Raw genomic sequence first — 23,407 nt, forward strand, 5'->3', positions numbered from 1 at the left:
GTTCGACTGTCAGACATAGACATAGGACTTGCAATTATATATGATATGATACACTTTTTATTAAATATATTATTAACGCTGTCATTTTGTGACATCGGAGATAAAAAATGAGGTCCAAAACTATTCCAAAATAATGATTTACCTCTTCCTAAATTATAAATATAATTTTTCCGACAGTCCTTGAACGCAACAGAGATGTCACTTATCAGAGGTTGCATCCGCCTATTAAAGCAAAGAATTTAAGTCCTCCGTCAAAATTCTTCGTTCTAAAGGCAAAAAAATCATTTTGTTATCGAGACAAGGCGTTCTGACGAAAAACAAACCGTTAATTTGTGCAGTTACTCGATTTTCTTGTATTAGTGTAACGGAAATGTGAATTGCTGCATCTGATAGCTATCGATTGATTCATAGTGATTAATCGGTTTATTTTTTAGTTTCTGTGATCCTTTGCTTCTGCCTTCCACTTTATTCTCGTCTGACAACATGTTCCATTAATAATACTATATGACATGTGTTTTATATTGTTTAGTAAAAGAAGCAGTAATACTAAAGTAAACAATGCAACATAACAATATATTTGAAAACATTCTAATTTTGCCGACAGGAATCCAATCAAATTCAGCCATTTAGACAGAATAAGAGGATGTATTTCTGTCGGCGGTATGAAAACATCACACAGTTGACACCGCGCGTCCTTCCCTTTAATGACGCGCTGTGACGATCGCAGTGAAACAGGGGGTTGTGTGTTGAACGGGGCAGCTATTTCTCTGCCATAATATGTCCAGTTTAATCTGATTAGATAATGAAGAAACGTATTTTTAATGAATCGGATTTTCTGGCACTCGCAGCTGGACGCGGAAAGAATCTTCCTCTCTGTGTTTGCTGAGATTTTCTGGACCTGAAATTGCTCCGTTTCAAGGACGCATAAATGGTGATGAACAAATGATCTGTGTGGAAAAATTCGATTAGGAAATAAATGCTGCATGGTGAGCGTCGTTGCAGTCAAAACAGGCTCACTGGCGGATGGAAATATTATGGCATATGCTGCGTTTAATAAATAGTCGGTTCTCTGTGACGCATGGCGTAAGGTGCCATAAAGATGTGATCCGGCAGGGACGTGGTTCCCCGATTCTCTGATCTGGATCGACCACATCCCAGCAGAGTCGCTCATCATGCCCAGAGCTTTGAGGAGACTGGTCCATATGGGGCTCTTCTGTCCCCTGTCCAAGGGCCTGCAGGTATTGACAACATTATTTTATCGTCTTTTAATACCCAAAGTACAGTGCGCTGTCTTCGTTCTTGGTTTCCACATTACAAAGCATTATTTGTACCGATGGCATGTCCAAGTGTAGTGTAGTGTATGTAGAGTCCTAAAATAACATGTAAAATACAAACTTGCTGGCCATCATAGTAAGACACATTTTGTCATATTTTTCACAAGCTCAAAGAACCAAATGGTCATTCGAGGGTTGAAAAGTAGACTATTCACATCTTTTTCCAAATTGCACATGTTAGAAATAGTAATGGAAATTACAGGCACATTACAGGAAAATTAAGTCAACAAAAACAAAGAAATAGTACCTGTGTTAAAATTTGTATAAGACATGTACTTAAGTAACACAAGTTGTTTTAGTCTGCTTGACTGATCATGCAAACACTCTCTACTCTCTGTGCTACCGGAAAGACTCCAGCTATCAAGGTGAAGTATCTGCTGCTGGCATGGCTGACCATCCTCATCACCAGCTGGGTCATCTACATGCAGTATGCCGCTTACTCCGAGCTCTGCCGTGGGCACGTCTGCCACATGGTCATTGTAAGTAACTGGACAGTGTTTTGATGAGGAGGAAAGACAAAAAGGGGCCTCCTTCATTTAGTGCATCTCCTCTGAGTAAGGACTGTAGATGAAATAGCATTACTGCTGTGCCCAGATGTTTCCACTCGGGCATTCAGCTAGCAGGCCAAATCATTTAATAAAAAATTAAAATCTAGGAAGGTGATTAACAGAAAAGCTAATCAGGGTAATGAATGCACAAAGACAGGTCAACAACATAACCTGATTATAGTAAAGGGTCCTGTCTGCACTGTGTGTGAGTTTGTGTGCGCATGTTTCCCTGTGCAAACGTGCCTGTGTACAAGTTTGGACATAATATAGTGTATGAAAATCATCAATAAATCCATGTTAATGTACTTTTCAAACTGCAGACACCAATACTGCAGAGATGAATAATGGCTGCATTCCATTTAGGGCATGCCAGCTGAATATGTGAAACAGCAGGAAACATTAACAATGTTGTGATTTGGTGCTGCAGACAGGAGGAATAATGAGGTGCTGTGGCCTCACAAGGACCCAGCCTGAACCACAGACTAGCCGACATACCAAAATAGAAAATGTGACCTTTAGAAACAGATTTGCAAGGAAATTAGATAATATAGATTTTTTTATTGATAAGACTGCCGTTGGTTCTTTTCACCTCCTGTCACGTCAGAAATACAATCTGCAAACCCTTGAGTGACCGATGATGGAACCTTGGGGGCTGAGATAAAAAAAAATCTTGCAAAACGTGATCTAAATTTAGGTTTGTGCTTTGCGAGAGGACAAAACGCTCTTCCTGGACAGTTTCTTCCTGGGCATTTCCTGTAGTTAATTTTGTGAATTTCCTGTTTGCTTTCGCAGTGTGATCACTACAGAAGGGGCATAATATCGGGCTCATCCTGCGATGCATTGTGTGATCAGAGAACTCTAACCTTTCAGCGCTGTTTGTCGACCTCTGCCACACACCAGGTATACAACACAAACATACACACCCAATTATTCGTGCAATGTAATGTGAGATCCTCATCTGCTTACTGGCATCATGTATTAAACATTCATTCATCCGTTTTCACACTAAAGGGGTCATATTACACATACGCTATGTCCAGGTTCTTCTTTTAATTTATTCTTGTTTTTTAACATTAGCATTTCTTTAAAGTGCTAAAACAATGCATATGTCTACTCCTTCTTTCCTTCCCTGCAGCCCTGTTGTGCATGAGTGAAAAACAGATAGTGTTGTGTTAGGTACTGTCCCTTGCCATAGCCTTGCACTTCATGGGTATCTCATGAAATGTTTTGCAGTGATGTGGACATGTTCAACACACACCTCCTATTGTATTACACTATAAAATACAAGAAAACACAAAATGCATAACCCTAAGCCACTTAGAGTCTCTATCAAAACTTTATAACCAATTCAGAAACCAGGTCCTTAGATGGATCAATCAAATTTCAGATAAGTAAACCTTAGTATGATTGTACTAAATCTTACAGACAATTAAACTTAAGTTGGTGTAGCGTTCTTCAATTTGTGCGACAAATACAGACAGACAGTGAGACAGGAGCTGTATTTGGTTTCACAGATTATCCCCATTAGCAGTACGAGTATCAGAATTAGAGTGTGAACTGTACTTACCCGAGCAACATCTGAACCCTCTATCATGCATACAGGCACATGATCTCACGTGTCTCTGCTCGCAGGTATACAGTGGGCTATGGAAGGAGAGACCGGTGGTGATCAAATGTGGCATAGAGGAGCTGGTCAAGGGTGATGGAGTTCCGGATGCGGTGCTACAACAGGAGATGAGCTTATTCGACAAACCCACCCGTGGAACCTCAATGGATGAATTTAAAGAGATGCTGCACAGCTTTCTTAAGGTTCTCAAAAGCTCTAAAACTGTAAATAAATTCACATTTAAAAGGTTTGATGACAGGGATTCAGTTTAAAGTATAAACATAATATCAGATCAGGATTTAGACTAATATTCATACTGTAATAATTTCTTACACACAGCAACTTTACCAGTCTAATCTACCGCCATTTTGGAAAATGCACTTGTTTACAGCCAAAACATCAGAGATGCAAATGAGCTCATTTAAGATTAACTAAGCATATTTTCAAGAATGTTGGAATCATCCTTCAACCTCATAACCCAGAGCTGAGGATAACGCACCAGAAAATAAAGGCTTGTCTAATAATTAACCATAATAAGCTGCTTGTGTCTTACTCCTTCCTGCAGGCTAACCTTGGTGAACAGCCGTCCCTGAGCACCCTGGTGGAGAGGATCATTACCATGGCTGATGTCAACCAGGATCGGAAAGTCTCCCTTGCAGAGGCTAAATCTGTCTGGGCTCTCCTCCAGATCAATGAATTCCTCCTGAACATGGCGCTGCAGGAGAAGGAGCACACCCCCAAGCTGCTGGGTTTCTGTGGGGATCTGTATGTGACAGAACATGTGGGCCACAGCTCCCTCTACAGGTTGAAGGTGCCCAGCCACTTGCAGACTCTGGTTCCAGAAGCCTTGAGTTCCAGCCTGAACCACTGGCTTGCACCATCCTGGCCCCGCAGGGCCCGCATCACCATTGGCCTGCTGGAGTTTGTGGAGGAGGTCTTCCACGGGGCCTATGGGAGTTTCCTAATATGCGATGCCAGTCCTCGCCACGTGGGCTACAATGCAAAGTTTGACTGCAAGATGGCCAACCTGCGCAATGTGGCATCAGAGGCAGTTGTGAGGGTTTTTTTAAAGGGACGCCGTTGTGAGACTAATGCAGACTGCACATATGGCCGGGACTGTACAGCCACCTGTGATCGACTTGTGAAACAGTGTAACACTGAGGTAGTACAGCCCAACCTTGCTAAGGTGTGTACACTGCTGCAGGACTACCTGCTTTTCGGAGCACCATCAGATCTCCATGGAGACCTGGAAAAGCAGCTACGCACCTGTGTGACACTGAGTGGCCTGGCAAGCCAGATGGAGGTGCATCATTCACTAGTACTCAACAACCTGAAGACCTTACTGTGGAAGAAAATCTCCAACACTCAGTACTCTTAAGGAGATCCAACCATTACATAAAGCTGTATTTCTATACTAGTGAATTATTAGATAGACTGAGACAACGCTGTTGAAATGTTGCCAAATGTTTTAGTGAGTGGAATGTCAATGTTACATTTTAAATCAACAATAACTGTGAATAACAGCAAACTATGAAATAAGGATATGAGAAAATTACATGATAAAACATACTTCTATTGTAATATCACATCAGCCCTTTTTATTTTTTTGCTTTCAAAATTTACACATTGATCTATGTAAATGTAATATTCTCAGGGCTTTGCCTATACTTTTATTTTTCAAATCCTAAAATTAAATAGTTTTTCCAAAATAAAAAAATCATGCTGGATCATTTTTAACAATATAAACAATACTATTTTGCAAAGTCATTTACCAGCAAAGGCAGAAGGGAAAGTGATTGCAGGCCTGATCTTCAATGGAATAATGAAAATGTTCCATTAAAAGGTCCCTGTCGGTATTGATCTGATATTGATCTTGTGTTCAACTCAACTTGAACTGACTGAAGGACAAATAGATGTCAAAGAGACATGATTAAACATAATGACTGAACTTCAGAGACCATGAATAACATTGAGCTGGCTCACACATCAGTGAGTTTTTAGCACATTGTGGATTAAACCGTTAACATAGAAAAAAAGAGAGGATAATTTATTCAATTATAGCCACTATTTATATTTACAGCATTTTGACGTACAATTAAACATTTTAGGCCTTAATTTGTTGAATCATTTGTTTGGAGGTCTTCCGATATTATCTGCTCACATGAAGATGCTTCAAGAGATTCACATTGCGACAAAGACAGGATCATGTTTGGGCACCTTCTATCTGTAAAGACAAACTTGAGTTAGAGGGGTTTGGATGTGTAACTTTGTAATCTCAACAAGACATTAAAATTCAAACACTTGTCGGAAAAAGTCCATCTCTCAAAGCGCCCACTGTTCTAGGCACCGGATGCAGATGTAGACCTTATACTCTCTGCCACCTTATGACACAGGCTTTACACAGTGTTGGACTGCAACGCCTCAAGGGGCAAGCTGGGTTAGAGCAAAGAGTCTGCCAGAGTCAAACCACCATGAATTCTCATTTACCAAGCAACTGTTGATGCTGCTGCTCCAGAAAAACAAGTTCATCAAGTCCATTAACAGTGAGGCCTGTTCCTCTGCAAGATCACAGTTAGAACTCAAATAACCTTAAAGTTTGATTGTGAATTGCCACAGACTCGATTGATATAAATGCACCGGCCTGGCAGTAAAGTAAGGCCTGTTAGTTCTATTCGGCCCGGTTCCCTGCCCAAAGTCCACCAAGCAGCGGACCTTGAGCAATCGTGAGCTGATCTCTGTTAGCCCACCTATTGTGCAACAGAGGCACTGGAGCCAGAGTTGCGTCTCAAGGGGCAAAGAGAAGTTAGTCCACATTTACTTATATGTTAAAATAGATCAGTTACCGGTCTGAGTGAAAGTCGCAAGCATGGCATCGTCTCACTGTGCAAGTACCTACATGAGCAAGAGCAGAAAATGGAGCAGAAAAAACCCACACACACATTAAAATACAAAAGTATTCATATGTAAAAGCAGATTCATCTCATTTCATACCAATTAAATCATAGTAGTTTTGAGTTAATATCAGTCACAGAGACAAGATTCATCATAAACATGTAATTAATAGAAAAAAAATGAATTTGAATTTTTGATGTGCAACAACCTCCAAGTTTCTACACAGTCAAACACAGCAAAATAGTACAAGTTTGAACTTTCTTTCTCATTTGCAAAATATATGTTAACATTCAACTAAATGTAAATTAAGTAAATTAATTAATACAGAAGTGACACACTGCCACACCTAAACACATACACGCACGCACGCAAATAACTTTAACATCTACTACTGTTTCAGTAAAATCTATGAACAAACAGTAAATTATCTTACCTGTTGTAAATTAAAGCATTTAATATATCCACGACCACTGGAATACATGGAAAAGGTAATTTAACAAATTTGCGCATTAACACTATGTTTACAACTGCTAAAAACTGAACTAAACAAATAAAAACAGCAACATATATAAACGATAAACACAATGAACACTTAATGAAGCTAAAGTCTGCCGTTTTGAAAGCCATGTGTTCTACTAACCTTCTTGTTTGACTAGTTTGGTTCACGGAGAAATGTCAAACCGAATACGGAAGCCTCAGAAGGACATAAGGCATGAATCACTTTCAGCTCACCACCAACTGTTTTTATTTTGATGTAATATAATCACAATCGTAAACATCCTTCAGTTGTCACAATTTCCTCAAGCAACACAGAACATTTTGTACTATCACTGCTTTGCACAACAATAAAAGGTTGTCATTATTAATTGCACATCATCCTAATGTCTTATGTCTGAAAATTTGATATAAGAAACTTGTTTGTCAATCAATGTTTGCATGTTTTCAATAGTTTACCTGTTTTTGGTTGTCTAATCATTCAATCAGCATTTAATTATTTGTCAGCGACCAATTCAGTCACTTACAGATTCTATAATCAAAACTTAACCTAATAATTTCTTAAAACGTGAACAGGGAGTAATGTTAAATCTGTTTTATAAATGGAACACTATAATGACGATGTTCTGGCGACACTCCATCAAAAGCCCATCAGTGAACAGGATCATCTGAACAGGATCATCTCATATGTTCAGCCAGCTGATACACCATATGGCTAAATATAACTGTTAAAACATCCATAAACTGTAATAAAACTGTTTGATATGAAGCAAATTAGAACAGTGACGTGTCATGACAACATGACAGGAAGATTGAACTGCTCGAAGGAAGCTATGACAACATTGTTGCATACAGTGCTGCGGCAAAAAAATAACATTACTGTACAAGACAGTCTTTTTGGTCACAGTTTTACGACATGATGCAAGCTTAATGATGTACAAAGCATTTAATTGCGAAGACGACATGTGACAGAGACAAGATTCATTTGTGCCTTTATGTACAGCCGAGTTTAACCAAAGCTCAGCGGACTGTCCTGATGTTTTAAAGGCTCATGACCCTAGACGCTGATAAACCGTGGAGCATGTCCATTTGTTTTCTTTTGTCCTTGGCGCGACCGATAGTCATCTTAAATAATCGACAGTACAGCTCCATGGTAATGGGAGTGTCGTCGTTACCAGGCACGGGGTAAGTGACCAAGCTGGGGTTGCAGTTTGAGTCCACCACTCCCACAGTGGGAATGTTCATTTTCGCCGCGTCTCTGATGGCAACATGCGGCTGAAACACGTTGTTGAGAGTGGAGAGGAAGACGATGAGATCAGGTAGGCGGACCCCTGTTCCGTATTGGGCGTGGGCGTTGGTGAGGAGGCCCCCCTGCCAGTAGCGCGTGTGGGCATACTCCCCGCAGCCCTTAGCCGTGGTCTCCACCAAGTGGCTGAATTGTCGGCGGCGGCTGATGAAGAGTATGACGCCGCCCCGGTACGCTACGTGGGCGGTGAAGTTCAGGGCTTGCTGGAGGTGCTCCATAGTCTGATCCAGATCAATTATATCCTGGTCCAAACGACACCCATAGAGGTACGGCTCCATAAGCCTAAAGAAGAGGGAGATAGAACAAATTAAATACAAATCAAATATCAAATAAAAAACTGATGCGCTGTGAGGAATTGTTCCAACCTGTGCCTGCAGCCTTTCATGTGGCCGAGATGAACTCTGGCATCAAACAGCTCTTTCAAAGTGAAGAGCTCGGACACACGGAAAAAGTCTGGACTCTCCAGGGACTTCTTCAGTGTTTTATCTGCAGGTATGAGAAATGTCATCACTCAAAATTGCAAATCAATACTCGGCATGTTGGTAAAATATTGTTGCCGGGCGTGTGTGTGTCCGTCTCATATCCCAGCTCACCTTTAATGCTAATGTCAGTCTCTGGAGGAGAAACCTGGATAGATGCTGCTGTGGCATAGTGAGATCCCACACAGGAGTATCCCAACGGAGCGGCGCAGGATGTACGTAGCCCCAAAAAACCTGAAGGACAAATGCAGCAGAATTATAAGGAGGAACACAGAAAGCAGCCGAGTTTGTACAGTAAAACTCTTCATAACAATGTACAAAATATACAATGAAATCTAAAAGAATATATAAAGCTACAGATATTATAAATCTCTATATTTTTTAATTAGTTTTGTTAGTTTCGGGATGAAAAGATTCATTTTACAAATTATATTTTATTGATACTGATATAAACATGAAAGTGCTCTATGTCTATGTAGCTGCTTCAGTTTGTCTATAATACATATGTCTGTAAATATGTGTACTACCAACATGAACTCAGAGTTTCATGAACGTAATCTCCTTCTACTTGCATAGAGACAACGATGAGTTTACCTTCGCTGCATTAAACGGTATTGTGACAGCTAGTAGCGTTAGTCAGTTAGCTAAGTTTGTTAACGACGACAAGCACATAATAAGAAGTAAGACCGCTACAGCAGATGCGTTACATTTAAGGCATTCGGACGACATATTATTATAACATCATGACATGTAACTAAGTTGAATCAAATATGTAAAGATACCTTTGCTTAGCGCTCTGGCGGCCATGCTTGCTTCCCACAGAAGGTCACCGAACAGCGCATGCGCGGCCGTTCATGTCTTACCGTAAAACAGCAAGTGTCGCGATAGATCTAAACGATGGACTCAAATTCCCACAAACACATCGAATCGTTTTTTACTCAACTGTATTTATTACAAAGGAAACAGCCAACAAAGGACCTTGAACGAGGTATTGCAGCTATAAAACGTTTAATAAAATAAATTAAATTAAATAATGCACATATGCCTTGGTTTACACGAAAAAAATAGCTGTAAAACAGAAATAAAATAAAGGAGTGAAAGGAAAAATAAAATTATAAATGAATAATATTGCTGACTTTTAGTCGATGACAGTAAATGAACTCGTTTTGAATATGAACAATTAACTAATAGCTTGAAATTATTATACTATGGAATTCATTCTGGAACAAAGGGAAGAATCAAAGGGAAATTCCTAACATGAAATGCTTTCCTGGGCTCTGTTACACTTTACATGCCAAAACTAGGAAGAAAAATTAAGATTTCGGCCTGTGGCTATGTAAACCTAACAAAAAATGACAGTATGTGACCAGTTTTTAACTTTACATTATATAATGTACAACATTACAGGCCATTACAAAAACTAGCAATACCCAAAATGAAATTTGTGTTGAGTAAAACAAATTGCCACTTCTATGCAATATCAAACTAAACAAAAGCCCAGACATCAGATAATAAAGTGCAGCTCAATTATCCCTCCAAACAAAACACAAAAGCTGAGTTTGAGCTTTTATTAAATCACATTGTGCTGGCAGGTTGCTTCACTTCTCCTGAAAAAGATGAAACTTGTTTAAGTTGAGCAGGATTCAGATGGACATGAATCAATTAAAAGACCCATCACATCACATACCGCCTGAGTGTAACAAATTGGAGCCTTCTTTTGACGCATCTCAGAGCCTTTTTACGTACCGGAATCTGACAGAATGAAAGATTCTCCTGCAAGAATCACAGTCAAAACTTCACTGCTGTGGAATCTATGTAGAAATCTATCAGTATAAAACATCCTTGCTTTCCATGATTGTGCTGTAAACGATTATTTACATGGTGGAGGATGTACCGGCATGTTACTTTAATCTCCACCACTGTCACGTTTGTACATTATGGTACCTGATTGCATTTTCCAGCCATGTACCTCCTGCTGAACCTCCTGCTTCTCTCCTCTGTGGTCAGAGCTATGCAAGGACTGAGGACGAGTCCAGGGTCAATGGCACTGGACAAAGACCTGGACAAGGCAGAGCAGGAGAGGCATCAGACCGATCCTCAAGAATTACGCAACGCTCTACTCATTGTTTTCCATTTTGCTGTTTCCAACCAATAACTAAAACAAATAGACATCAACTTATTACACACTACTAATAACAAGAGTCATTATTGCTTGGATTCCACTCTTTATTACATAGTTGCACTTAAAAGACACAGCATAAGGTTTTTTTTATCTGAAAGAGTAAAAGAAAAAACATTTTAGAAAATATTTACAAAAACTGGCAATGCACAGCATGTTCAGTAAGTCTTTCTTTTTTTTCGATAAACAAAAATAAATAACCTTTTTAATCACATAAGAAATTCAAGAAAACCTTAAACATGAAAACTAACAAAATCAACACGCTAAATGTCAAGTCTAGAGTAAGATGAGAGAGGAGTAACTGTATGAATTTCGTAAGCATCTGGCCCGAGACTGCGAATGTCAACGTGTCTTAAAAGACACTCTGAAGGTGGATGAAGTTCTGATCTACAAAGGGGGGGCGTGAAAGAAAAAGTTTTGGAAACACTGGGTTATATTATTTGTTTTTTAACATTATTTGTAGTGGCTTTTTTTTCTCTTTTGGTGCAGAAGTTAAAAAGGCAAAGGGTGAAGGAGGAGAAGAGACGCAACCTATACTTAATACAACTAAAATCAGTCCATTTCAGATCTGCCTCAAAAACATCAGGGGATACTCATCATACTGTCACCTAGTGGAGTGTGAGACACACGTACACGTATCAGAGATAAATTCACAAAGCAACACAGTTTAGTAGTTTGTGAATGTACTGTTTCCCATGAATGTTTGCAAATGGAATGACTTTAAACTGCAATCACGACAACAACAAATGTGAAATGTTCTCCCGCCTGATCAATGAAGTGATAACCTATGATGATAAAACAAGCACTTAAGACTTGAACCTTTGCACAAAGAAGTGGTTTGACTTGAGATAGTGTACAATTATGTACATACTGTATTAGATCTTGACGCTGGCTTTGTTGAAGCATATTGTCCCATCGCTGCAGTAAGTTAGTTAGTATTGTGACTTAATTCTGTTTTGTATTTTTTGAGAGGTTCTGTTTAGGTCATTTATAAATATTAATGACATTTAGTATCACATCAGTTTCTGCAGTAAAGTGTGAAGGAACAAGGGGCGGTGGTATTACCTATGCATGGCTTCCTAGTGTACCAAAATATTATTTCATTGCTTTTCAAAGGTTGAATGACATGATTTTAACTTCAGACCACAAAAGAAGTGTTTCAAATTGGTGCCATTATGTTACATAGCTGTATAAATATACAAACTCAGTAAAAATGTATGATTCCCCCCCCCCCCATCATGTCTATAAATGAATAAGCTAGATCAAAGCCTACATGATACTTTTTTTTAAATATTAATTAGCAGGGCACAATCGAGAAATGAACTCAAGACTTCCTTTATGCTCCTATGGGACATATAAACCAAAGAAAATTGCTGATACTTACAATGTGGAAAATCCCTGCTTCTTCTCTGGACTTCTTCTGTCTGACTCACAATCTGTCTCATCTACAAAGTCTTCATCTGTCCTTTCTAGGTGCACATCTTTATCATCTAGCCTCTTGCTCTCGCCTCTTTTTGTCTCGCTTGGCACGCCCTCCCTCTCCTTTCCCTCGCTTATTTCCCTGCTTCGGACCTGGACGTGGTTGGTCCTATTCGTTTCCAGTTCAACAAACACACTCTGGTCTTTGGCCATATGCACCGTACTCTTAGTCTCCCCCTCTACGGGACACTGCGCTCTACATGCTCCAGGTGCAGGCCTCTGGGCAAAGGACATCACCGAATGCCGTCGGGTAGTAGACATAAGATTGGAGACGGGGGAATGATACATGGTATTCACGCTTTTCTCTGAAGAGGAGGGGAGGGGGACCAGGGGTCTACTGTTCCTTATGGTGGACCAAACTGTGACTGGGGTTTGGGGTTTGCGGCTGACACCCTCACCCTGATAACGCATAGCTGCCGGTGCAGTCTCGCCGATCTTTGAGGAGGTGATTTGGAATGGGGTTCGACTAAGCCTCTTTAAGTCTGTAGTGGGGAGTCCCAGGCTCTGGCGCCACTTAATCGATTGAAAATGATTTGCGTCGGCACTCAGAACTAGCTGAGGTTTTGACACCTCTGCGGCGACATCCTGGATGCCGCCGGCGCCGGCCTTCCGCTGCTCAGCCCGGGCAGCCCCTGCCCCGTCTGCAGGCTCCAGGAGACTAGGACTCCTGGCCAGGACTGAGGAGAGGCGTGGTGATGTGCTCACAGTGGAGATGTAGTTGTAGTTGTCAAGCATTGGAGACGGTGGTATCGGTTCTCTCCCTGCGTCTGGTGTACTAATACAGAGAGGACGTTGGCCTGGGGAGGGACTGACAGATTTGGTAGGAATTTCAGCCAGCTGATTTTCCTGTGTAATGTCTCTATCTTGAGGTGGGGTACAAATCAGGACATTACCATTGCTCGACAAGTTTACTTCTTCATTTTTCTCTACATTGGAAACTTTGGCCTTTTCAGCCAGGAACTTTCTGATCTCTAGCTCAATGCTATCATCGCTGTCTACTGAACTGCTATCTTCATTTATCTGTAAAGTAGCCTGAGTGTTGTGCAGCAAAAGGCTTTCTCGGCTCTCGCCCCCTTTGACTGTTTCACCTTCATGCGTGCGTTGTTCTTTCCTCTCATTAGTTTGTTTGTATTGCAAAATGTTCTTACTCAATTTACATTTATCTCCCGCGTCATCCTTGGTCTTACGCTTGGAAATGGGAACAGGTTTCAACTTTTTGGTCTCTAATGCGTCTCCTGGCGGTTGTCCTTCATCCTTGAGGCACTTCCTTGGTTTACGTTTCAAGTCTTTTGTCTTTTTCTTGGACTTCTTCTTCGTTTTGAGCAGGTCCTTTATTGCCGTGTCGAGGTCCTCATCGCTGTCCAGTGAGCTGCTCTTGTCCCCACTTGGTTCAAACTTTTGTAATTGCGTTATTTCCAGTGCTTGATTCCTCTGAGTTAATACCAGCAGGCTTGATTCTTTCCCGTGCTCCGGCGTCGGTTTGAGGGCGGCCTCATTCATCTTGTCATCTATCGCCGACTCCTTAGTAACACAGCAGGCTTCTTCATTAAACCTTCTCTTTTGCGTCAAAGACAATCGTGAGGGTTTCTTTTGGGCCGTCTGTTTGGGTTTGACCTTATCTGGGTCATTTGCGCTCACTGGCCCTTTCGCCATAGCAGAAGAGCCTGATGGCTGTTGCTGCATCTGAGCCTTCTGTTCCAGAAACCTCCTTATTTCTTGCTCAATCCCATCTTCGCTGTCAATGGAGCTGTCATCACTTCCGTCGTCTTTGCTACCGGGGAGGGACAGTGACGCGACAGGGGCACAGCTGATGAGGCCGACATCGTGATGGAATCCGACGGGCATGACTGCTTTTGAAATGTCCAGAATCGCCTCAGCACACATAAGCTCTGCTGTTGTATTCACCTTTGGAGGGGTTGAGATCTGCTCCTCTGCAAAACTTCCCTCTTTGAAAGAAAGCAGTCCAATTCCTTTCGGGCTTTCCGATGGCGAATCTTTGGAAATGGCACCAGGTGAGGCAGGGGTCAGAACAGGTTTGGCTTCCTTCTCTGCTCTGTTCTTTTTCTTTTTGAATTTGGGCTTTTTGGGGTATTCCGTGCTTCCAGCAGCGTGAATTAAAGACTTACTTGCAGGACTTTGCTTGTGCAAGAACGGCCTCTTCTCTTTGAGCTGCTGGAGCTGGTAGCATCGAATCGCTTCCTCAATCCCGTCGTCACTGGTGGAGTCCGACTCCTCCTTGAGCGCCTGCGGCTTGACACCATCGCCCCCGATTTGCTGCTCCATTTTTTCCAGCTGGTATCTCTGGATGGCCTCCTCAATTCCGTCGTCACTGCTGGAATCAGAGGAGTCTTCTTCCACTTTAACTCTAACCGGGAACTTTACATTGCTAAAGATGCTGTTTGTTTTTGAGGGGGGGTTTGTCTGATCATGGATAAATGCTGCAGTACTGGTGGTTGTCATTTTATTGAAATACATTTTCTGAACTGGGTTTTCATCAAGGAAAGCCTTGTTTTTGATGAACTTTTTCATGGGTATGACAGCTGGTGATGTGGGGGATTCTACTTTGATACTTTTTGGAAACTGGCTGCTGGCAAACAAAAATGTATTGCTCCCAGAATGCTGTGTGGAAACCTCAGACGTAGGTGAGCTTTTCCTGGGAATTTTGGACGACTGAAGGCTATTGGTACATGGTTCTGCCTTGCGCTTGTGATCATCCTTCTCCTTTAGGTATTCCAGGATGGCCTCCTCGATTCCTCTGTCCACAGAATCATCGCTGTCAGAGTCATGCCTCTCTTGGTAGATTGGCGAAGAAAACTCTGCCTTCTGGCTTTCAGTGGGATCTTTACCTTTGGACTTGGGTCCCACAAAAGACCCCATTGAGACCTTGCAGACGTGGGGATGATCTTCCTGTTCTGATAGCACATTTCCCTCAATCTCGTCTCCCATCTCGAGTGAGGACTGGGTGCTCCTTAGGCTCTCTATGATCATCTGGACCTTATCTGAGACAGGCGTGCCTCGGGTGGACACCTCAGTGTCAGAGTCATTGAAGCAGATCGGAAGGCTATAGCCTCTTGGTGTGCCACATGTTCTCCATTCTGTGCGGGTTGCTGCAACAGGCGGTACATTCATCAAGTACATTCTAGTGAACTAAGTTGAGGTCTGGAACCATTGGAGGGCAGTGGCCTCCGATCACATTTTTCAATCTGAGAAGGAAACAACAAAAAACAACATCACTTGATTTGAAGTTCTCATTGGCATTACTACCATGCGGCACAGTACAACTATTAAACTATTAGGTATTAAATTGACTGACTTGGTTCAACAGTGTTTCATTAGAATATACAGGAAACAATCAACGTAATGGACTCAGTTGTCTTAAAGTACTGGCAGTATTCACCCCAGGCACCAGCATCATAGTTCATGTTGTCATACTTCCGTTTCTTCGTCGCTCAGCTTAAGATCACGTAGGTTGACTGACAGTTTGGCACTAGTTCTGAGCGATGTATTGCATTTATATGTAAATAAACATTATATATATGTAATCCCAATTGTGAGTCATGTATACCTCGTGCATACGAGGCCGCATGCACAATTGGAGGCACTGATATTGTAGCCCTTAATGTGACCTATCCCATCACATAGCGTTATCGCAAACAATTTATCGCACATCGCATTTTTTATCGATATCTTGCAACCCTAAATGGCACAAATGCAAAAAATAGATATCCAGCCAATTTGCTGCAAACCGTGACTATTCAGCAGACTCGGAGGAGGTCAGCACAACCCTGCCACCATGTGGGTGGACTCATTGTAACCATGACTAGCTGTAACTATGCCGATTACAGCTGCCGTGTGCTTCGTCCAATGCAGCCCATGAGACTCAAGTTGGAGGAAGGAAAACGTGACTACATATCTACTGAATGGCCACATTACAAGGTGAAGCAAAAAACCTTTTGTCATAGAGAGCAGAGGGTAGTGTGTGTGTGTATGTATGGCTTTACTTTGGTAATCTTAATGTGGTTATAATCATATAAGCGAGGAAAATGGCATAAACATCGACTGTAGGAGAGGGAGAGGTGGTTAACGAGGATTCTGTGTTTTTGCATTCTCTGCATGATTATTGCATGGGTTCACCATGAGTATAACAATGCACAATTTCAGTTTCCCTCCTGGGGATTAAGATATTTACTTTGATTTATGGTCCTGTTATAAACATTGACAACAAAGACAAGGCTACAGCAAACATGTGCGACAAAAGTTTGATAATAAGGTCAGACAAGTCATGAGAAAAATGCTCACACACAATGAGGGGAACCCACCGTCACTGTGCTTAACAACAAACGCCCAAAGTGGGACAAAATAATTACTTTTACCATTAATAAGGATTATAAACATGTCTGCATCAAAGAACACCAAAATAGTCTGTAATAATTTGTGTATCAGTTATTTTGTTGTTGTATTTATCAAGCTTTGCTGCCTGTCCCCCCAAAGAGCACCTTAGACCAGGGGTATACGGCCGTATACGGCCCGCCGGCCGGAGGTTCCCCAACCCTGCTTTAGAACGTGGGCAACTTTTTTTCGCCGCAGCTTTTTCTCCGGTTGCTTGCATGCTTCCACCTGGCGCAGCCATCTTACGTCATTATGACGTGTCGGCGCACTGTTATGCAAATCGACAAATTTATGTAGTCGAGTAGATGATTTACGTCGGCGCGTCACCCCACCCCTACTTTTCAGTAAATGCTGCATGTTTGTTCTGGAAATGTCTTTAAACATTTTGGCTTTTACTTCTCTTACTTATTCTAATTTCTCCCCTCATAGCAAGCACATTATTATTAATTATTATTATATCTCTCCTGTATTGTTGTCAGTGAAAGCAAATTGTGACTGTCCAGGCAGAATTAAACTTTTTTCTGTTTCTCCAAGACTTTTTTGGAGTTATCCACAGATAGTGAGTTGGTTCAGTTCACATTTCTACACAGATGTGGAAATGTATGTACATTTAAAATCATTTCAAGTTGTTTTCTATATACTGTAATGTTAATTGTTGAAATTGGTCTTGGACTTGTTTTACTTAAGCAATTTCAGGTTGTTCATATTATGTTTTGTAAAAACATAATTAAATAAAAGTAAAAGTCTGCAATATGAAATTGTACTTCTTTGCACTAAAACAAAGGGAAAACTTTGACTTGTCCATTTACATCCATTTATAGGTTATTATGCTTTGATTTTACTGCTCTGGCCCACTTGAGTTTAAATTGGGCTGAATGTAGCCCCGAACTAAAATGAGTGTGACTCCCACACTGTGGGACTAGTTTCTTAGCTCCCTTACACGGCCCCTAGATGGAGTGACCACTCCATTGCATCAAAGTGGAGAAAAAGGAGATACTGGATGGTAACGTAGCAGTTGTCTTTGAACCCACGATGGTGCAGAAGAAGACACAGTGGCTGCAACACTGCAACTGCATCAACCAAAGTTACACTTCGAAAGTCATTTGCGCCTCCGTTTACGAGGACGCAGCCAGCAAGCATGACACACACACACGGCTCCAGATCGACGCCTCACCCCCATGAGCCTTTGCTACGATTTAAGTTAAATGTAAATCCTCCATTCTAGCTCGATAGGCTGCACGCGTCACCAAATAAGATGTCAACCACCAAGACAGCAGACGACAACTTGTCATCACCATCATGCGTTTAAGTGAAATCAAATAAACAAAGTGGCACTAAGATTCCCGGCACGAAACCTGGGGTTGATCACACGAGACGCCATGCAAAATAGACCAGAAAATCGCAGAAAAAGAGCAGAAACGTCACAAGCTATAATGTTATTTGAACTTTCTTTGACATATGAGCGCAAAAAGTTTCATCAAAAACAACAACATGAACTAAAAGCAATTTACAACGTTACGTAACCGACCGTGTTGCTGCGCGGATTTTCACTGCCGGACGCTTTCCTGTTTGCCGCAGAGAAACCCCGGTTGTCCCCGTAACCCTCTAGCGGCGCGAGCTGCACTGATGCCGGGCGTGCAGCGCTACGAGACACCGCAGAGCAACCATGTTTCTTGGTACCGGCCGTGGTAGTCAAAACACACGATACACCGTTTGAAACCACGGCGAAAAGTGACATATGTCATTCACCGCCTTTACTAACACATTATCGACAAACGCCGAGGACAAAAGCGGAGAAATGTGCGACACACGGGCTCAGTAAACGCAGCTAGTCGGTGACTTGAAAGACACAGACGGGCCTACCGACTGCTGCAGCCCCGGCATTTTCTCCAGCAAAGAAAGGCTTTGTATCGAGCCAGAGCTTAGGCACCAAGCCTCGGCTCTTTCCCTCAAACAGACACGCTATTTTACACGTTAAACTCACCTCAATGTCCCACGACGCGACCGCTACGATAACAGACGGTTCATTTTCGCCGTTCGTGGAAATTGTGGCGGAGTTATTTTTTTTTCAGCGTCCCGCACCCGCACTCACCGCCACAAGCTGCCGGCGTCGAGTCTCCGTCTCTCTGCCGGGCGAACCTGCTTCTTTAAACCGAGCATAGAGCCAAGCGTGGACCCTTTCAAATATGGCATCAACCCGTTTCCTGGGGGGGGGAAACACGCGTGGATTTGTTTGTTTTACATCGCTACATTTCATATTTAATCACTTATAAACGCTGAAGTTGGTATTTTTCATTTTGAGGGTGCAATCTTAAGTCATGGAAATATATACTTTTTACGAAGTAACGTCTGTTATTGTTCGGGTTTTCTCCAAGGCAGCTGAGTTTGCTAATGAATAAAGAATTCTAAGGCAGATTGAAATTAGCTTATGTGATATTAGGTTGCACATACAATGTAGATTTATATAGTAAACGTGTATTAACTTGTGTCATTATTTTAACCCAAGTAAAAGTGACAAGTGCATTGTAAAAGTTGTGCATAACTAAGACTGTAAGACTTCAACTTGTGCTTTATGTGTGGTCGCCTAACAGAAATAAAAGGTTATGGGAAACGACAACGTCTGAATGAATGATTGAAAAGAATCCATTAAACCATAAACTTTGAGGTAACACACCTGTGGAGTGTAACACAGGTATAACATCTATAGTGGTTGCTTTATGTGTGTGTTGGCTCATCTAATTTATGAGCTACACCTGTGCTTTTCACCCTAACTCACAGCATCAACAGCATAGATTTGATTAAAGCATGTATGTTTGGGGTCTCTTTCAGGAAGTGTTCAGATTGGACATCTGATTTGAATATAAGTATACTATAGGCAACACATTCATAATTATTTAATTGCACTTTATCTTAAAAAGTACGATAAAGAACCTCAATGGATGTGTTGTAGTGTGATTTACTATATTACATTCCCATAAACCAGTGGATACATTTGTGGAGAGTATTATGTTCAGTTGAATCTATCTTCATTTATATTGTATATATTATTATTATTACTACTATAATTGGAGCGTGTGTGTGTGTTTGTGTTGAGTTGAAATTTGTGTTGAGTTGCAAATGAGCACCATTCATCCAATCAATCGCTTCCAAACTTCCCTAACCCCCCCCCCCAGAATGACATCAGCATCAGGAATGATGTCATAGTAGACTCATGAATGGAGCTACTGTAGCACCCCCATAATGTCACAGCTAACGCATGGATGGAACCCCCGTAGCAGCCCAATATCACACATCATGATGTTGAGGTTGAACATACAAGGAGACATGATGGTGAAAGAGGCAAGAGGAAGAAGAAAAAGTGAACACTGATATTTGTCAGCAAGAAGCCACACCATGACAGAAATGATGAACTTCACTTCAACTTTGTCAGATGGCGGTTCCCTGTCTGGCTGACATTCACAATGACCATTTACAAGGTTAGGCTGCAGCGTGAACATTTTGAGTGAAGTTGTTGAGGAAAGAGCCTGAAGGGGCCAGTAAATAATCATAGAAAATAGTAAGCACAGAAAAAACATTTCAGTTTTAAGTCACAGTTCAATGAAAATTCAGTTTATAATTTATTTAATATACCTAAAGTTTTAATGCACAGACACTAACACAAACTCTTAACATACAAAGTCAATTATCCTGATCATTTATCCCAGCAATCATCATTTTTCATCAAAAAGCAAGGCGTAGTTAGTCGTCCACATTGTGCATTGTAACACTGGGGGCTGTTAGTGATTGTGCTAATGGGCTGTTTCATCTCCTTAAATCTAGGACATTTTTTAGAAACAAAGTGATCTGATTACATCGTCCTTAGTCCAGCAAATGTAAAAGAACAAAAGGAAGATCTGTGGTTTTTCACTGGAAAAAAAACAAGTTGATATTCTAGTTAGACCAGTGGTTCTTAACCTTATCTGAGGTACTGAACCCTGCAAGCTTCATCAGTGCATTCACCGAACCCTTTGTAATCAGAAAAATAAAATATGATTTCTTCAAAACTTAGGTATATATTTTATCAGTGCATCAGTTGCACACAAAATCACTATGTTCAAAGAACAAAACCAACAAAACATGAATTTCACACAAAACCATAACTCAATGAATATTTACTGCAAATCAATGTGACTTTTGCTGTTGCCTTTTAGATACAAGTTGAGAGTTTCACCTTGGGAAGTGCCACTCTCATATCATTTTCGCAACAAAGTCTGTTTCTTTTCTTAGTTTTCATGTCTGCCATCCTCGAAAAGGATTGCTCGCAAAGATACATTGTAACAAACGGTGTGACTATCTCAAGGGCTTTCTTAGCAATAACAGGGTATGGTACGATTTGGTGACACCAAAACGTTGAGTTGTGTTGGCGTTGTTGTTCTGATGAGTTGCTGTTGAAGCTGGCTCTGCTGAAGTTCAATGATTTTGTCGAGGTATTCGGCGTTGACATCTGCTGTCGCAACACTAAACGTGAGCCGGTGTCTCACCCATGCTGGATATGACTCTGTTCTGTTTGGTGGTGCGCGTGTTCAGTGATCTGTATCGCCTTCCAGAGGGTAACAGACAGAACAGGGAAGCCCCTTGGCAACGCGGAAACCCGCCTCTTCTTTGTTGGTATTTTTCCACATGGCTCCTCACATTCACTTCCCTGGCCATATAATGCAGTTGGGCCCCGGTCGCGAGCATTATCGGCCTAGCTCTCATTTCCCGTTATTCTGCATTCTGACGGTTTTAAACTTGCTACATTTATCCACTTGCTACATTTACCTGCGTAGGCACAGCTGTGGTCTGTTATCACTCTTTTGTCTAGACTATTCTCTGCTCCGTTGCCTAGCTGCGGTCCCGCCTGCATGACCCCTCTTTAAAGCATTACACACACACATACAGTTGTTGCTCACCGGGAGGGCCCTGCTACTGGTAGCTTTTGCATTCACACATATATGATCATCTTTATAAATCCCACACCCTGCGTGGCAACGAGTCTTAAAATTGTCTTGCATCCTTGGATTGTTGGGTTTTGATGGACAGAATAGTGGAGCTTCATGTCAAGAAAGTGGTCCAACATTACATTTACACTGGCCCCCATGTTTCATGTTCGACTGAGCTTATTCTGGCACTCAGCATGGCGCATAAACACAGAAAACAAATGTCAAAGGTTTTTGACAAGTTTTGCAATAATCCTCAATCCATACACAATTGAACTGGAGACAAATAGGATTTGACATAGTCGTAAAAATCAAAGATGGATGTTGTTTTATTTGCTAGGGTGGGATGAAACCATTTTTTACCATCTGTAATCTAACACGGCGAAGAAAAATTGTGTGTTGCCAAATTGTCGGCAGTCAATTGCCAGTGTGAACGGGGCTATACTGTTTGTGTCTTGACCGCTGCCGAACCCCTGAGAATGACTCACCGACCCCTGGGGTTCGATCGAACCCAGGTTAAGAACCACTGAGTTAGACAGTGTCTTTTGATCATGTGGTAAAAGTCAGTCTGTCTCTTCCTTCAGGTGGGATCATCAAAACATGGGCTGTGCTGTCCCATGACTCAATAGTCTCCGAAAGGATTCTGAAAGGAATAAGCTCATCTAACAGAAATCAATAAGAAGAACTGAGGTAATTGCAGAAGGAAGTATCTGAAAATGTACCGTTCTCTTCTCTGTTTTGACCTACCACCCACACCAAAGGAGCGGATGCATTACATTATCATGTTCTATTCACTGAAATTGAAATGGGTAGAGGCATATCTCTTCTACTTCTACTGCCAAAGTCTGACCTGGTGAATTTAAAAGATCGAAACATCCAAACATAGAGGACTGACGGTTTCAGCAGGTGTGTTATTATTGTAGTTGGGATACAGACTGAAAGAGAGGCTTCACAGTTTGCTGAGCCCTCACTTCAGCAGCATGCCATTATTCCCATATTCACTGCAGGGAATTTAATGGCACAAATGGTAATGTAATTGCACTGTTGCCATATATTCAGAGACACAACAAAGCACAAGACCTTTGTGTTGCTCTTTGCAAAACAACAAATAAACCTTGAAATGATAAAAGCATACAACAAAATGCATTTAAACATTAAGAATAGCAAAGTTGATTTAAATGAAATTAAAGTAAGTTGAACAACATACATCATATATTATAATATTATATATTATTATATAATCGGAAAGATTCAACCAAAAGTGATCTGAACCAGTGGCGCCACCAGCAGGGGGCCAGGGGGGCCTATTTTACCTCAGTGTCTACGAAAAAAGCAACAACAATAATAATAATAATACCCTCTTTCTCTCTCTATCTCTCTCCTTTCCCCCTCTTCTGTATAAAAAAATAAAAATCTCCAAAATGTCCTGTAACTGTATGCGCACTGTCATGTAAAATGTTTGCTTCAATAAAAACATAATAGCAAAACGAAACAAAAAAACACCCATGTTCAGAGTGGTTGTATACTTTCTATACTGCAGGGGTCTTCAACAGGGGGTCCGTGGAAGTACTGCAGGGGGGATCGCGAAACTTGCTGTTGATTAGACAATTTTATTTATTCATTTTTTATTTTTAAACCATTTTTTTCCCCCACAAATTTAAATGTCTTTAAATACACATTAACATGAATCCAAGATATTGGAGTTCTCTCAGGCTGGGCACCGGTTCACTCACAGCACGAGA

The 23,407-nt window shown here is 41.3% G+C and overlaps 3 protein-coding genes and 1 non-coding gene across 6 annotated transcripts; 1 reads left to right on the plus strand and 3 right to left on the minus strand.

The window, feature by feature from the left end:
- The first annotated feature begins 722 nt into the window (after window positions 1-722).
- On the plus strand, window positions 723-5,804 carry dipk1b (divergent protein kinase domain 1B). Its single transcript, XM_076158638.1, has 5 exons — window positions 723-1,238; window positions 1,685-1,813; window positions 2,675-2,782; window positions 3,515-3,691; window positions 4,054-5,804. Exons 1-5 carry the CDS (start codon window positions 1,173-1,175, stop codon window positions 4,864-4,866), a joined length of 1,293 nt encoding a protein of 430 aa, XP_076014753.1. The 5' UTR covers window positions 723-1,172; the 3' UTR covers window positions 4,867-5,804.
- On the minus strand, window positions 5,574-9,528 carry mrps2 (mitochondrial ribosomal protein S2). Its single transcript, XM_076158639.1, has 6 exons — window positions 9,443-9,528; window positions 8,775-8,894; window positions 8,547-8,667; window positions 6,814-8,463; window positions 6,332-6,380; window positions 5,574-5,712 (listed from the first exon to the last, which is right to left on the minus strand). Exons 1-4 carry the CDS (start codon window positions 9,465-9,467, stop codon window positions 7,917-7,919), a joined length of 813 nt encoding a protein of 270 aa, XP_076014754.1. The 5' UTR covers window positions 9,468-9,528; the 3' UTR covers window positions 5,574-5,712; window positions 6,332-6,380; window positions 6,814-7,916.
- Window positions 5,795-5,921, minus strand: LOC143007406 (small nucleolar RNA SNORA17). Its single transcript, XR_012964468.1, has one exon. It is a non-coding gene; the product is annotated as a small nucleolar RNA SNORA17 (small nucleolar RNA).
- A 63-nt stretch (window positions 9,529-9,591) lies between the features above and the next one.
- Window positions 9,592-18,896, minus strand: ppp1r26 (protein phosphatase 1, regulatory subunit 26). 3 transcript variants are annotated; one of them, XM_076158635.1, is made up of 5 exons: window positions 18,692-18,896; window positions 12,224-15,521; window positions 10,605-10,719; window positions 10,348-10,433; window positions 9,592-10,267 (listed from the first exon to the last, which is right to left on the minus strand). In XM_076158635.1, the coding sequence occupies exons 2-5, from the start codon at window positions 15,454-15,456 to the stop codon at window positions 10,231-10,233; spliced, it is 3,471 nt and encodes a 1,156-aa protein (XP_076014750.1). In that variant the 5' UTR covers window positions 15,457-15,521; window positions 18,692-18,896; the 3' UTR covers window positions 9,592-10,230. The 3 variants fall into 3 exon arrangements, with proteins under 3 accessions (XP_076014750.1, XP_076014751.1, XP_076014752.1); XM_076158636.1 differs by having other exon boundaries at window positions 18,800-18,880; XM_076158637.1 differs by lacking the exons at window positions 9,592-10,267; window positions 10,348-10,433; window positions 10,605-10,719 and adding an exon at window positions 10,751-10,933 and having other exon boundaries at window positions 18,692-18,895.
- Between the last annotated feature and the right edge of the window lie 4,511 nt (window positions 18,897-23,407).

This window comes from Genypterus blacodes, unplaced genomic scaffold (genome assembly GCF_046128005.1).
Source record: "Genypterus blacodes isolate CSIRO-AG114 ecotype Tasmania unplaced genomic scaffold, CSIRO-AGI_Gbla_v1 ptg000085l_1, whole genome shotgun sequence".
Classification (NCBI taxonomy): Eukaryota; Metazoa; Chordata; class Actinopteri; order Ophidiiformes; family Ophidiidae; genus Genypterus; species Genypterus blacodes.

Bases quoted from the DNA above. Each gene is read 5' to 3' on its own strand.
- mrps2 (XM_076158639.1), bottom strand. From the start codon at position 9,467: ATGGCCGCCAGAGCGCTAAGCAAAG. The intron at 8,895-9,442 runs GTATCTTTACAT...TTTGTCCTTCAG, and splicing joins CGCCAGAGCGCTAAGCAAAG to GTTTTTTGGGGCTACGTACA. The intron at 8,464-8,546 runs GTTGGAACAATT...CCTCTTCTTTAG, and splicing joins ATGAAAGGCTGCAGGCACAG to GCTTATGGAGCCGTACCTCT.
- ppp1r26 (XM_076158635.1), bottom strand. From the start codon at position 15,456: ATGTACTTGATGAATGTACCGCCTGTTGCAGCAACCCGCACAGAATGG. The intron at 10,434-10,604 runs GTACCATAATGT...TGATTCTTGCAG, and splicing joins TGGCTGGAAAATGCAATCAG to GAGAATCTTTCATTCTGTCA. The intron at 10,268-10,347 runs GTATGTGATGTG...CATCTTTTTCAG, and splicing joins CAATTTGTTACACTCAGGCG to GAGAAGTGAAGCAACCTGCC.
- dipk1b (XM_076158638.1), top strand. From the start codon at position 1,173: ATGCCCAGAGCTTTGAGGAGACTGGTCCATATGGGGCTCTTCTGTCCC. The intron at 1,239-1,684 runs GTATTGACAACA...GCTACCGGAAAG, and splicing joins CCCTGTCCAAGGGCCTGCAG to ACTCCAGCTATCAAGGTGAA. The intron at 2,783-3,514 runs GTATACAACACA...CTCTGCTCGCAG, and splicing joins CGACCTCTGCCACACACCAG to GTATACAGTGGGCTATGGAA.